Below are 15,534 nucleotides of genomic sequence, written 5' to 3' on the forward strand. Positions count from 1 at the left end.
TTTTCATGTAAACTCTCTCTATCCTGTGTAATCACCCAAATACTTAGCAAGGCACATCACAAAAGCAACTCAGAAACCTCGGTACAATACAAAGTAGGAGAAAAAGGTGGGAGAGAGGAACTCCAGAGGTTTTACAATTCAAACAAATCCTAGAAACTGAGAAAGTTTTAATAATGCTGGATATGAACATGTGCTACAGTCCTCTTCATTAAGCTTCATCTGCTGAGCCTTTCTAAGGAAAAAGAGGGCCCTTTCCTGTGGTCTCCCCCCTTTGTTCCCAGAGACTCTGTGCACACAGCTTCAAAGAGGCTCAGACCCCCAGAGGAGCTGGGTGCCCCACTTGCCAGCTTTGTTATTCCTTTCATGTCTCGCAGGAGCTGAAAGCAGGGAGGTAAAGAGGCACCAGGTATTTGGTGACCTCTAGTTGGCCTCATATGCTTTGTATCACCCGGTGACAAGTCAGCAAATATCATCTGGAGCCACTTTTGCTTGCTGGCACCATACTGTGTGAGTGAAATTACATGGATTGAGTTTAGCCAGGTTTATTTAGATTGATGGTATTCTTTCCAGACAGTCATCACTAGTTATTTTTCTCAGCTCTTTAGCTGGAAAGAGAGACCTACTACAGGATATCCTTCAAGATAAAGCACCAGCCTGAAGTGTTCAGACAGCTGTTGCTTTGGGCAACTAGCTTGTGAAACAGAGGAATGAATTGCATGAGTCCAAGATAAGGGAAACATAAACAACTAATGTGGAAGTCCTCAGCCTTATGAGACCTTGCCTGCATGTCTCAGCTGGCAGGAGAAAGCCCTGGCCTGCCCTGGGCTCTTGGCCACTCTGAAGTTTTACTCAGAATTTCTCCCGCTCTCCACCTTCATCTACTAGACCTGGAATAGAGCTTGACTCTCTCTCTCTCTCTCTCTCTCTCTCTCTCACTATATATATATATATATGTATGTGTGTGTATTTTTAATGATGAACTTTAGAGCAAATTCTGTTTTATCTTGAAGGCAAAATGCTTCCTTTTTCGAGGAGGATCAAGTCACTTTCTCCTTCAGGGCTGCAACTTTCTGATGCTATAAGGGTCTGATAAAAAGGACAGACTGGAAAAAAACCACTACGGATATGAGTATTTGCTACAAAAACTAGCAAATATGCATTCTCCAAATGAAGGAATGTAGACATCAGATATCTCAACAGTGTTTTGTTTTGTTATAAAAATAATTAAGTGATGGCAAGAAGCAACATTCCTAGAGACAAGAGTCAAATTTATCCATGGAGCTAGTAGAATCTGATCCATTTGCTCTATCAATACACCTCAAACTTGTTTATGAAGGCTACAAGCAGGACTGAAAATTAGGATTTATTTATTTATTTATTTATTTTAAAGCATATATGGAAGTAGTGTTTGCTTACCTCCCAAGTGGCACATAAGTCTGTCTCATGGTAAATAATTTTTCCATTTTCATCTTTTGGGTAGAGTGCATCTCCAGGCTGAAAAGTAAAACCACATTTTTTCCTATTTTTTAAAGAAAAAAAAAAAAAGAAGAGGAAAGGAAGGGGGGTGGAGAACTCTTGCACCTCGGAACAAAGATTTTTACAGTCTTGGTGTTTCTATTAGCAAATAAACAAACAAACAAAAAAAAAGCTTGTGATTTTTTTTTTTTTTTTTCTGAAACACTCAAAGTTCAACAGGGCATTCATGCTGGGCTTACCACATCCTCCAGTGCTCTATAGTCCTTGGATACCCTTCTGAACTGTTACATGAGTGCATACTCAGGAGTTCCAGGATGGCTTTATTTTTCAATAAACTTTTGACCCTTATGGTATGGCAACCAAAGAGCTTATCTGCTTCCAAGAGCTGGGTTAGAATGCCAACCTATATTCTTTTCCCCTTCTTTCCTTCCCTCCTTTCTTCCCAGCCTTCCTCTGACGTTTTTTTGTCCTGGGCACCTGAGATGAGTACCTCAGTCCAGCTCCAGCTGGAGGGACCATTTCCAAGAGTTACATACTACTATTAGAGGTCTAAATGCACAGCCTTAGTGCAGGTTGTGAACCTTCTAAGTGTGTTGTCTTCCTTTCTTGGGGCACTAGGAACTCCTCCTTCCTATCTCTACACTCTACAAACAAGACTTCAGAGATGAGTTATGAGCTGATATCTCACAAGCACAGCTTTCTTTTATTTGCCAACTGTTTCACTGCTATTGCAGGCAATTTATTAACACCTCCTTCCCTTTTGTCTGATTGTAATTTTATTTTTTATTCATAAAAGCCCCTCAGTGTTATTTGACATTTGATCTGACTGCAAGCTGCTACATTTCAAAGGACCGGGTACAAGATGTTGACATGGTAATTCCTTGTGAACATGCAGCTGTGACTAATATGATCAGTAACCGCCTCTCAATTCTCAAGTTCAAAATCAAGGCATTTCATGGGAAAAGTGAGCCTAGGGAAAACATGGCCTCAGATTTCAGACCCCAAGGTCTAAGTTGCAAGCATAAGCCTGTCTCCTTCATATTTACTGGCTTTCCTCAATGAATTCCACAAAGACAACTTGTTGCCTTTGTTGCTGTGTCTTGCTGGGAGGGGGAAAAAAAAAGGAGTAGAAGGAGGCAGGTGGTCATTAGATACATTTTTGTACTAGAAGTCAAACTATTTGCTATCATAGTTTGAAGTGGGGAGATCCTCTTTACAAAACCACCCTCTGGTATTTGGAACAAACTGTTCATCCCTAGGATATCCCAACAGGCTGTCCAAGGAGTGTGAGCTCAGTGCATGCAAGCATAGCAGATAGATGGCTCTGAATTCAACGCTTTTTACTCTCTGTTCCATTTCTTTATTTTTATATTCTGTTATTTTTTATAGTAGCCAATATTCAGCAATTACGTTAGGTAATTTATCATTCTCTTCTGACTTCCTCTATTTCTAGTCCTTGTGTTCTAAAAAGTCAACTAATTCAGGGTGAAAGTGGCTTGAAGATGAACTTCTCTTGACTGAGTTTAGGAGTTCCACAAGGATAAATCCTTCCTTCTGCCTCCAGGGAACTGCACAAGATGTTGAAGTATGGTTGTCTCTGCTCAATAGTCTCCAGGCAGTACTTTCTCTGCCAAGCTACACTTTTTTAAAAATTTAATTTATATATATATATATATATTTATGCAGGGAAGTCCCTGAATGAAAGACCTGGGTGCAGATGGATAAAGAGGGATAAAGTCAGTGTTTTGATGGTGATGGGATGGTGGTTACTAGGTCTTTAAAAAGGTCTCAAAAGTTTGTCATGTTTCTCAGCTTGGGTTCCTACGGACTGTACGTCACCAGTCCATTCCCACAAATGCTCTCATCTTCTCTTGCAATTGTCATGGAAATGGCCACACATGTTACACTGAGCATGGTTTATTGGGTAATATTGGTGGTAGGTGGATGGTTGGACTAGATGATCTTAGAGGTCTTTTCCAACCTTTATGATTCTATGATAAGGTGGCTTTGTGCCACATTGCTGTGTGAGAGCACAAACAGTTGGGACAACGCTGTGCAGCCACTGCTGCTATGCAGGGTTCTGATCATATCACATCGTATTCCAAGTCTGGGGGCACTCCAAAACCTACCAGACAATTTACTTGCATATTTAAAGCACAGCAGCTGGTAATCACTGAGAAGAAAAACCTTCTCCCATGATAATGATTTCCTCACCAACGCAGATGTAGGGGGACAGGTCTGCACGTCCCATTGCTGTCACACAGTGTTCTTTGACAAAGGGGATTTCTCAATAAAGCAATGTAACTACTAGTAAATGCCTATTGCATAAACAGAAAGCAATAGGAAGGAATTAATGCCACCCCAGATACCAGCATTCCTGATCCACTCAGGTCATGGCGGGGCTTTCCTGCTCCGAGTGGTGCTCCCAGGAAGCAGGTGCCTTTCAGTCTGCCCAAAAGCCCCTGTGAGAACTTGCACCACTGGGCTGTGCAGAGGCATGTTTCCTTCTGGCTCCAGAGTGGGACTGTGAGCTTTGGCTCAAAATATTCACTGATTTCAAGCAGAAAAGAACTTTTGTTAGGAGGCTTTTGGGGAGACAGCAAAGTGCCAGCTTCTGCAGAGTAGGAGTTTGTCAGTGTGTTGTACCTGTGCGCTCCTCACCAAAGGCAAGCATCACGCGTGGGATGGGTGTATTTGGGAGGGAGGGAGCAAAAAAAGGAAAGCTTTGGCAGAGAAAAATGTGTATTTTTTCAGGCAGAAGGTGATTTCTTTTTTCTCTCCTCTCAAGGGGGACGTGAATGAGTCTCCAGGACTTCTACTCTTTTAACAAGCCAGCTTGTTGATACAAGCCTCGGGGAGTCAGATGTACATTGCTTTAAAGCCAGCTGTCTGTATCTTTATATTGTGAGACAATGACCTTCACTATGTGGGAGAATGAACTAGTAGAGAATACAAACACAAGAAAGGGGAAACAGGAAATCGCAAGTGGTGGGAAATTTTTAAAAATGCACCCAAAAGGATTCCATATGTGGGACCGTATAAATAAAGTTTTAATATCTAAGTACAGTACTCCTAGATAGATCTTAATGGGACACTGCTGACTTAGGGAAAAAGGAACTGCAGGTCTAAAGTGATTGCTCCACTGGTAAATTGTTTCCTACCTGATGATTTACAGCAGTTTGGAGCCATGGTAGAATGTAATTTTAATAATCAGAGAGCTACCTGCCTTGTAAAAAAAAAAAAAAAAAAAAAAGTGGAAAAAGTCCAACTGACATCTACTGAAGCTGTCTGAGAGGAGCACTACAGTTAAGGAGATTAAGATCACAGTGATGATTTGCCCATTGTTTTTAGTGCTACTGAGGCTTTTCTGGTTTTGAGACAGAATAATGGAAATCAGCTTGGTGGCTCTTTACACTGCTCTCCCCACCTCCATGATTTTCCCCTTGCCCCTTGTTGCTTTGTAGGGCATGTACAGCTTCAGCTACACAGTTCTTCAGCATATGAAGTGCTCAATCCCAGTTAGGAGTCCTGTCCTTCCTGTGCTAAAGCTGTCAGTAACTATTTTCAAACACTATAAGCCCCTGTTTGTGTGGGTAATGCACAGAAACGTGAGCAAGCAGTGCACACACAACATTGTCTCACCAAAATGCTATCTTCAACATGGACTGGAGGCTACAAGGATGATGTTAAATGGATGCCTCTGTTCAAGCCAACCGTGTACTTTTTAGGGCAATTTTTCTTTTTACCTTGAAAGCCATTGGCAGCTCAATAATGTAGAGGTCCACGTAGTCCAGCTGCAGGATTTTCAGGGTTTTCTCCAGCGTGGGGCGCACCAGCTCTGGGGGGTGGCAGGTATTCCACAGCTGGGGAGGCAAACACAGGCTTTTTTTTTTGGTGCCAGAGGAATAGTGAGAACCCTTCATCTGATTCCTACCTCCCACGCACACTCCCGTCCTTCTGACAGAGCCCAGCATGCATACTGCAAAGCCATTGTGGTCTACATTACTGCAAGACAAAGAGAAGGCGTCTTATCCTCCTTCTGCCAGAGGGAATTGTAGAGGTTAAGACAGGAATCCTTGCCCAGGACAGCCTGTGTGCTGACACAGTAAAGCCATTAGATATTTGTTTATTACAAGACAGGTTATTTGGAGTTGAGTATATTACAAACTCTTGCTCAATGAATTTAGGCAGATTCCTTTTGTTTTATGAGCTTTCCAAGCATATGCTTTCACTGGAAAACTTTGTTCCCACAAGAAATCTGTGGTCAGGTTTATGCTTGAAGGCAGAAGCTCACATCATGTGAGTTGGCTATTAAATAGCCAGGCACCTGGCACGAAGAGGATCTGTTGGTTTTCTCCTGTGGTCATGGAGCCTGAGTGACTGCCTGACCTAGGGAAGCTTTAACTTACTCCCCTAGCCTCACTAAAAGTATTTTATTGTTCTGTTGCTGTAACGCAGGTGTAACTAGTTAAAGCACAGCCTTTTCATCCTCTTTAATTACAGCCACTTGCCCTCAGGGCTATGCCCCGAGGTTGCCATGGGGTATGCTCAGTTGATTGGCGTGCAGTGCTACCTCTAACAGCAACTCTGCTGATGCAAATCTCTTGCAAGAATGGAGCCAAAGCATGGTAATTAGTAACTAAGACCTCTTTGCAAACTGGTTGCTGCAGTTAAAATCTACAAAAAGTGGAATTAACACATAATAGAAGGTTAAAAGTGCCATCTGGTTGCACAAAATAAACTAGGCTGTTTTATCGCCACCTCTCTGCCCCATCCCCCTAATGCAGAAACCTGACATTTGGAGTCATGTTGAGCTTTTCAGCACCTTTATTGGCTGGGGAAAAAAAAAAAAAGTTTAAAAAGATGTTTGTCGATATGGTCATTGGCCAATTCTGCCACCAGTGCTGACAGCCATAGCATGCCAAGGTGTAGAATGAATCTATTCTCGAGACACGAAATGCTTGAAATGAGATTATCAGGAGAAGATGGGGATTATAGGCTTCAAAGGACATAGTCTGGGTAAGTTTTTGAAGTGTTTTAGATTGTTATTTAACCAGCAAGTAATTACCTGCTCAGTTGTGCCAGCAAAGGCAAGGACACATTATCTTGAAGCTTAGCTGTACCAAGAGCAGCACGTCTGTCCCTGCCCTGAGCTGACACACCAAAGCAGGCTTTGGCACCTGGAAATTCACACTGAGCCTTACCCCAGCTGTGTGGTGCAAGGCACGAAGGGTTTATGATCAGTGAAGTATTGGTTACTAGTGTTGGGTTGAGGGGTACTATGGTACAGGGACCAAGGTCCTGCACTCAGAGTTTTAAGCTGTTCAGCTGGATTTCCTGAAAGCCTTTGGTTGGGAGGTTTTTTTGAACATTTGCCAATCTCTGATTTTCATTTCTTATGTAAAATGAGGTGTTCTTTTGAGCTTAAATATAGGTAAGGAAGTGAGTCTGTATACCCTCCATTTTCAGTTTGTTTTGTTACTTTGATTTAGAAATTCTGTAACCAGAGGTATGTTGACAGCTTAGGAGCTGTTTTTCCAAGTGCCCTTTCTAGCTTAGTGAGCTAAGTACTAAGCAGTGAATATCCATCCCCTTAAAAAAAAATTGCAGAGATTCTAAGGAAAGAGCCTTTAGCAATAGCAAACATTTGTATTACCTTAATACATAGATACCATGGAAACTTAAGAGTTTCACAACTGTTTTCAAGATTTGTACAAGTTATTGTATTATCTACCTAAATAGAACCCATGTAGACATTTGAGCAGTCAAAGCTGCCAGTTGGCTTTGGCATTTCAGGACACCACATTTCCTGGAAATGTTACTTTTTGTTTAATGAAAGAAATATCCTGGGATGAAAGAGGAGACCAAAAAGGTCTTGCTACATAAGCCAAGAAGGCTGTTGGCAATTGATAGAAAACCTCTAAAATTTCTGGATGCTGAGCTGCTGTGCCTGATCAGCCAGCCAGCAGCAAGAGCCAAGTGCAAGTGCTGATGATTTCAGCTGGCAGATGCAGCACGGTTGCACCAACTCACTGTTCCAGTAACACTGCCACTCACTGGGGCTGTTCCTGTTAGTACCCACTGATGGACCTTTGCTTTGCATCATCTTTGTTTAAGGGAAGGTCTGCATGATGGACTTCAGTGTGCAGTCTTCTGCATCTCCAGGACTTATGATTTCAGAGAGGTTGAAAACAAACATAATTTTTGTTGTGCCTGCTGCTTTCAAGAGTGGTCTATCACCATGTTTTCCAGAAGATGCAACAGTTTATTAACAGTTTATTAGTCAGTTACCTGTGAATGGTTGATGTATCTATTGGTGGCTTGATACTTACCTATGGGTTGTGCAGTGCATAAGTGCCTAAGGTACACAAAGCTGAAGATATGTAGGCTCCTAAGATAAGGGTTATCCAGTCCCAGTCTTCCTGGGAGGTCAGAATTGCTGTGAAAATGTCTAGGGAAACCTGTGAAAATCCTGGCTTGTGATGGATTGAGTTGGTTGCTGTATGTTTTCCACCTCTGCCCTTGACTACTCTAAAGACTACAGAGAAGCTCTAATGAATGTTAATGAGGTACTTAATGTGACCACCCAAAATTAAACCCTCATTTTGTTGAGCAAAACCAGGACACAATAGAAAGATGTTTGTGTCCTATCATATGTCCATGCATGTCCTATTTCACAGTCACAAGGAAGGCCGGAACTACAGGCACTATTGTGGTACTGCCAGTTGCAACCTAGAGACTAGCAGGACCTGCAGTTTAGGGAACAATTGAACTTACAATCAAGAAACAGAAGATGTGGTTTCACAGATGGTTCAATGTTTAAGCAGTGGGGAAAACCACTGAGTGATTAGAACAGACAACTGAACATAGAAAGCCCTAATAAAGTAAGTTTGGAATCAAGATAAAATTTTACCAAGAGATGCACTTTTGCAGATCCTAAAAATTTATATGGAAAAATAAACTGCAGGGGAAGCAGTTGGGAAAGTTAAAGGCATAATATTGTTAGTACATCTGGTTCTAAACTTTTGGCACAATTTTGTGTTTTTGATTTGAAGTATTACTGGTAATTTGCTGTAATAAAGCTATAAAACAGTTGAAACTAAATATTTCGCCTGACCCAAATCAACTTTTTTGGCATATGGAAGATTGAGAGATTACTCTGATAAAGGTGGAAAATTTGAGGATTTGAAGCTTTTCTTGAGATGGCAAGGTTGTTACCAGCAGAACTGAGCAGGGAACTAGGAAAAGAGTTGCATACTTTACAGACTGGAAATTGCTTTACTTGGAAATTGCTCTGTAGCTGCAGAAAATCCACTTGGTCTGCAAACTACCCAATCCAAAGCTTAGTTTCCCCGATCATAAAGCTTAACCAAATTGCTCATAGTAAAACAGATCTTTTATCCCATCAGATTTTTCACTCTAGGAACCATGATATTTATTTCCAAGGCTGTTGAGTAACGTCTCTGGATTATGTCTTATTTGGGAAAGGAGAAAGGGAAAAAATGAGGCTGATATGTCCAAAGTAGCACTGCCGGAAGGGGAACTCGAGGCCATAAACTCCATTAGAAACTAGGCAGAAACCATGAACTTTCTGGGGGTCATCTGATCTTTATTTAGCAACGTGCAGTGAGCTCTCTCTCTTACACCTGCAATCTAGTCATCGTGGTTATAGCAGCTTCTATCATAGGCTTCTTCAGGCAAGAGATTTAATTTTTCTAGCAGAGAATCGGCTCTTACAGCTAGGGTTTTAAAGCATTAAGTAGCTCATGCACTACTCCAGACTCGCTGTTCTAAAGTGGAAGTGTGATGACCTCTTCTCTCTGAGTTGATTCATGATCAGAGAAGTCTTTAATGACAGGTGATACAGTAATTAGGGTGTAGCTTGATGAGTAATTTTCTGGCAGCAGTACCAACACAAGCACTTGCTGTTCTCCCGTACGCAGACACTGGCATGCACGTGTTTGCTCCCACACCGTTCATTGTGCAATCCCGTGGCAAACCTGTATGGGGAATTGCTCTAACAGAAAATAACTCATCTGCAAGATCATTGTCCAGGTCTGGCTCAGCGTGCGACTATACAAACGCTTGTGCCAGCACAACACGTGGGACAGTAACAGCCTAGGTAGCAACACTGAGTATAGCAATGGGCAGAACTTGCAGATGCCTATAGTGCTAGGCAGCGTACATGTTGTGTTGTTCCCACTGCTCACTCAGCATTAAGCTGAGAACAACAGGGATTCCCGTGCTTTATAGCAAATCTAGTGCTGATATTGCCAAGGCATCATGGAAATACTGGGAAAGAAAAAGAAAGGAAGTTGGGTCTGGAAATGTGCCAGATGTTGAGCACTGGCTTTCTTAAGAAAGCCCATTCACAGAAATCCTGGATTTAGCGTAAATAATTTGAGCACAAGTTTCTCACCTTGCCACAGTAAAAAATGTCTTCTCGCTTGATCCTTCCTTCAGCAATCTTCTCCCGGATGGCTTGTCCCACTTCATGCTCATTGAAATAGACAAAAGCGCCGTCGATGTGGCGATAACCGGTATCAATGGCAATCTTCACTGACTCCAAACAGGAGCCCTTGGGAGTCTAATGGGAAAGAAAAAGAATAAAGGTATGCAAGAGAGCATCCTGCTCCCCACTCTTTCAATATAAAACAGTTGCTGAGATAGCCACAAGGTTCATGATATATTTCACCCAGTTTCACCATCCCCTACCTCTCCAAACACCTGTGTTTCAATTTCTGAACAAAAATGGGCTGCATATTTTTCTTCAAAACTGTCATAAATGTGGAACCAGGCTGGAAAAATGAGCTGGAAAAGCAGAACATTTGTTATGTGTCTAGGAAAGAAAGAGTACGAGAGTCCTCAGAAAATAAGAACTGACTATATTTGAGATGGAAATGATTTCAGGATTTCTCATCTGGAGAGTAAAGGCTGTCCTATAACAGCTGTTCAATAAATTCCCTTCCTCAAATGGAAGAAGGCTTTTTGGCTGAGCAGAGCTGGTCAACATCTGTCTGATCAGAAGCTCCTTGAATACCTTGTGACTCATCAGGGCTTTCAGCAGGGCAAGAAGGAATTTGGATGTGACTTCTTTCTCCTCAAACTGGCTTACCACTGGGGGGGCATCATGGTCCAAAGGGCAATAGCTCATGGGGGTCTACTGGTATTCCCAGCTGTGGACAGTTGCTTTGCAGCGTGGCTAAGAATCAGCAGGCTTTTAGTGTACGTGTATACACCTCTTACTACTCTGCTTTAAGATGAGCTCAAAAAAACTCTTAATAAGTTCAAGGCACATTTTTGTACTGTGTGCTGCACTTATGCTTACTCATCTTTGCTGAAATTCAGAGTAAGCATTTTTTGTGTGTGTTTTCTTTCTGGAACAGCCAGATTTTCCATAAGCCAAAGTGGCAAACAAAATACACGCAGGCCAAACCAAGCAAAAAAGCATAAGACTGCTCGCTGGAAGCATTTGCACACTGAAATTGGGCTGAAAAAACATCTCCTTGTTGTCACAGTTTGCATTATGTGTGAGCAGAGCAGCTCTAAGCAGTGGTGGTCAAGGGCTCTCAATAACACGTGGCAACACTTTTCTCCCACTTTTTGTAGGCATAGCTCTGCTAAGACAGGGGCATCTGATTCACTCCAAGGAAAACTGAAATAGGGTGAGTCAACCTGCTGTGCTGCTGTCTGCCAGCAGGCAAATATCAAAAAGTCAATTTTGCTATTTCCAAGCGAGAGACCAAAACCAAACTTCTCCTGTGAAGAAAACAGAAGCCAGAGACATCTGGAATGGGGACGGGATATGAAGAGAGGATGTCGAATTTGTTGGTTTTGCTGACGACAAGGAATGACAAAAAATGGGACTGGCATCAGATTCTGCTAGGGAGGACCACTTTCCCCACAAGGATCACTGTCTGCCTCCAAGCCTTCGGCTTGGCTTTCCAGGAGTTTCCCATAAAATTAGCAGTTGCTCTTCCACCACCCGCTGAATTGTGGAAGGTGTGAAATTCATAGCTGCCACAGGATGCTGCAGCCTGCAAGAGCACCGGGCTACTCTTCCAAGTTAATGGAAGAAAGATCTATGAAGGCTTACTGAAGACACACGGGGGTCAACATCTCTGTCTTTAAAATCACAGGGCTGGGGGCTGGCAGCGGGTTATTCTGGAGTAATGGGACTGTATCCCTGCTGGCTCACTCTGCTCCTCAGCATCCCATCGGGGCTGGCTGCTGTCAGACAGGACTGTGCTGGCTTCTGTTCAGATTCAGCAGAGACTTACCGTGCCAGGATGAAGTGCCTAAATGTTACTTAAAAACGTAAAGCCGTTTGTGCTTGCCCTGATTTATTACAGAGGGCCGAGAGGCAGAATGGTGCAATTTGACATGCTCAAGTAATTAGAGCAGTGACGATGCAATATTGTCTGCTTAATTAAGAGAGATAACGAAATGCTTGTTTGAATGCTGCTACTTTCGCTGTGGGAGCCTCCAAAGGGCATGCTCAGCCCCCTCAGGGCCCTCGCCTAGCTGTTGATAGGATGTAACGAGGATCAGGGTGGCTAAAAGCCTTTCAGGAGCAGTCAGTGGCTAGCTTTCACTCGGGGCACGCCGGGCAGCATGACAAGAGCGCGAGGCACGGAGCAGTGACAACCTCCAACACGTTCACTGCTCTGTCCCTGCCTGAACCTGCGAGTGCAGGGTCTGAGGAAGGTGAGAGAGGAAAAGCTCTGGCACGGGCACCGCGAGCCTGTAGGTGCTGCTGACAGTAACCTCAGAGCTCTGATTTCTGTTATATGTGTGTATGCAACCAGAACATTTTGATTACAGTGACATATTACCATAGTACAGGTTTTAAAACTCTTTCTTTTTCTTTCTTTCTTTCTTTCTCTTTTTTTTTTTTTTTTTTTTTTTTTTTTTTTTTTTCTTTCTTTCTTTCTTTTTCTTTTATTTGAAAAGCCTAAAAATGGGTTAAGGACCTGATCCTAAGATTTCTTCACCTCTCTTGCACTCTTGTCATATGGCATGAGCACAGCTCCCAGTTGTTTCCTCAAGCTGTAAACTAAACTCCACAAAGCAAGGATTTCTGAGTTGATTACTGAGTTGCTAATTTTCTCAGTTGTCTGATTTTCTCAGGCACTGGGGCCATTTGGTCAGTAAGAGAAGCAGAAAGAGTAGGTAAAGAAGAGCAGAGTGTCACATACCACAGAAGGGTATCACTGCAGGCTTGGCAGGAGGGTGGAACAGAGGAAAATGAGCAAGCTGCAGCTACTTCAATTGCCTTTGGCTGAATTGGCTAGTTTATGTTAGAGCTGTATGTATTTCTTAATCTTCTGCATGGGACTTATATACATCTGTACAAATAATCTTATGAAAGACTCCTCCATCTCAAGGATTAAAGGATTAATCTTATTCTTTAGGGGCTGGAGGAGACTTTTTTTTTTTTTTTTTTTTTGGATCACGCCTTGATTACCATGGGCTGGAGATGGGTTTACATTAAATACAAATGTTTTCATTGCGCTAGTTCATTTCATCTGATGTGGTATATTATGTCTGACAGATTCTGGTTTAAGGTGTTTCAGATGAAAATGCAAGGGAACCTAGGGAATGGTATTTGGAAATTTCTGCCTTTATTGAACCCTCTAAGCTGAAGGCCTGGGACTGGGACATCTGCGAGTCTGGAAACTTTATACTGTATGTTTATTTTCATTCTGATGGAGAAACTATCATCTCTAGCATTTCACATTTCTAATCCTTCCAAAGCCTGCAGTAATGGGCTGTGGTAAACTGCGTTGATGAGTTGCACAGGCTAGTTATGTTGTGGTTTATGCCACTTTTTAGAAGTGCTGCCTTAAGTGTCGTATCTTATTCCATTGTTTTTGACAGACTGTATTAAAGCAGGATGACTCAGATCACCACGGCTCATCTGTCTTTCCAGTAGAGAAGGTGCAAGCCTGGGTCTCTCCTCTCTGCTCACCTGCTTAGCCTGAGACTTCTCAATTTTCAGTCTTTTGTGGAGTAAAGGGTATAGGGGCTAGGCAGTGGTTCACCTCTACCAGGGCAGCCAGACCTCAGCAGCCTCACCGTGGGCTGTGTACCTACGGGTGGTGGTGCATCGCACCAGCAAGTATGGTGCCAATGTGGTTGCCCATGCTGTCTGTTCCCCTTATGCATGCCTCTGTGTGTTCTTGCACCATTTCCCAAGTAAGTGGGGATTAGGCTTTGAGCAGTATGAATGCCTGACAAGGTACTGAAATGTCTCAGTGCTATAAACCTTCGTGCTTTGTCAGTAGTCATTCAGGAGGCTTTGGCCTTAAGACAAATCTTTACTTCTTTATTACATTTTATTTAGCCATAGATAAGAGGTGTGCTTGATCCTTGGCTGTAATGAATGCTTCAGTTTCTAATCAGTGTGCCCTGCAACCGTGCTACTTTGATCAAGGGCTGTTATTTTAGAACTGGAATTTTATAACCACTTGTACACTGTAAGCCAGATTTTATCTGCAGTGCTGTTACATTCAGTGACTGTGTGCCAGAAAAGTATTAAATTTACTACAACTACTCTGATAAAAGAAAAACTGGTCAGTTAACTAGAACCATTTGCTTTTTCACTAAGAACACCTTTAATAGCATCTAAGTTATTTTAAAGATCATACAGTTTAAAGAAACAACACACGCAGCTTTTTCCCTTTATCAGTCAATAGCCTGTAAACCTACTGATTTACTGGCACGCATGACAGATTAAACCAGCAATCACTTCCTTCAGGTTCTATGGTAAATAAAATCTGGCAGAAGGATGTGGGGAGCAGGCTTAGATCTGCACCTTCACTGAAAGAAAGGAAGAAGCAATTTGGCCCCTTCTCCATAGACGAAGTAGCCAACTGGCCAGTTACCACATTTTATGAGTCTGAAAAAGCAATGTGCTTCATCAGTTCTGCCTGTCTGAAAGGGTATGCTCTCTTTTCCTCTGAGACCATAAATTTTTTTTTAATGTTTATTCCAGACACCTTTCATCACATCCCATTTTGTCAGAAATTATTCTCCCTACCACAGAAAATGTACAGCTTCAGTTTTGCTCAGGATTGCACGTGATCAAGCCACAGGAGAATATATATATATATATATATATATATATATATATATATATTTTTGGTGCAGGCATACCCACAAATTTTGCTGTTGTCTCTCAAGTAGGACAATATTTGCTTAGCAGTGTTTGGGGTAGTCCAGCTCATTACTGCGATTTAGTGTTGCATTCCAGCTTCCTGCCAGTCAGTCTGCCTTTTCTGTAGCATCCTTTTCTGGTCAGGAATTTCTACCTACTTTATAGCTGGTAGAGAGGGATTATGGTTACCTCCAAAGACAAAGCTAACAGGACATATCAGTGGTAGATAACAATCTTGCAAGACCACATGAACAGCTCTCATGGCAGTACTTTTCAATGTCTTAACACCGCTATTGTCATTTTTTCCTTATTAGCGCATACGGTAAACAGTCTGACTCAGGCTCCCACGTGCTTCTCTGCCTTATTTCATGCACGCTGATTTACAGTTGCCCTCACCTTGGCAGTGCATGGGAGCTGAGGAAGCAACACTTGATGGGATGAGCAGTTTACCTTAGCCCCGAGCACCTCACGTGGACAGTGAGTGGTATCCAGTACCCTCTCTGGGACTGGTGATCCTGGGAGGAAGAGCTTGAGATGTTGGGAAAGACAGGGCCAACTCCTGGAAAAAAATCTGACTCGAGCTGCAGCTGAATTACACAAGGGATCCAAACTGTGGGCTAAGCGCTCCAGTGCTAACCTATAATTTAAGATGTGGAGCTGCTGTTTAGGAATCTTAGTCAGCTAAATACAGGAAGGAGAAAGTAGGTACATTCCTGGGCTCAGCGCCTCTGTTGCCAGAGCTCGGCACTCACACACAGATTCTTATGCAAGTTTCTAGAAGCCCAATTGCTTATTTCCATTTGCCTGTTTTCTGGACAAACTGACAAAGAGGACTAGCTTAAGATGTCAGGAGCAGAGCACAGAAAACGTGTACTGAAGGCATTACAGGAAAGTGCAGG

At 42.5% G+C, this 15,534-nt stretch overlaps 1 protein-coding gene and 1 long non-coding RNA gene across 3 annotated transcripts in view; one reads left to right on the forward strand and one right to left on the reverse strand.

The window, feature by feature from the left end:
* The window catches only part of AKR1D1 (aldo-keto reductase family 1 member D1), a 33,861-nt gene that overhangs the window by 7,706 nt on the left and 10,621 nt on the right, over positions 1-15,534 (reverse strand). Inside the window, exons 2-4 of the mRNA XM_084525351.1 lie at positions 9,896-10,063; positions 5,223-5,339; positions 1,417-1,494 (exon numbers count right to left, since the gene is read on the reverse strand). Of these exons, the coding sequence (XP_084381477.1) occupies positions 1,417-1,494; positions 5,223-5,339; positions 9,896-10,063 (363 nt within the window). The remainder of the gene's footprint in view (positions 1-1,416; positions 1,495-5,222; positions 5,340-9,895; positions 10,064-15,534) is intronic.
* Positions 1-15,534, forward strand: part of LOC311439773 — a 59,949-nt gene that overhangs the window by 7,531 nt on the left and 36,884 nt on the right. The gene's annotated exons all lie outside the window — the stretch shown is intronic.

This window comes from Aythya ferina (genome assembly GCF_964211825.1).
Source record: "Aythya ferina genome assembly, chromosome: 1".
In the NCBI taxonomy this organism is placed as follows: domain Eukaryota; kingdom Metazoa; phylum Chordata; class Aves; order Anseriformes; family Anatidae; genus Aythya; species Aythya ferina.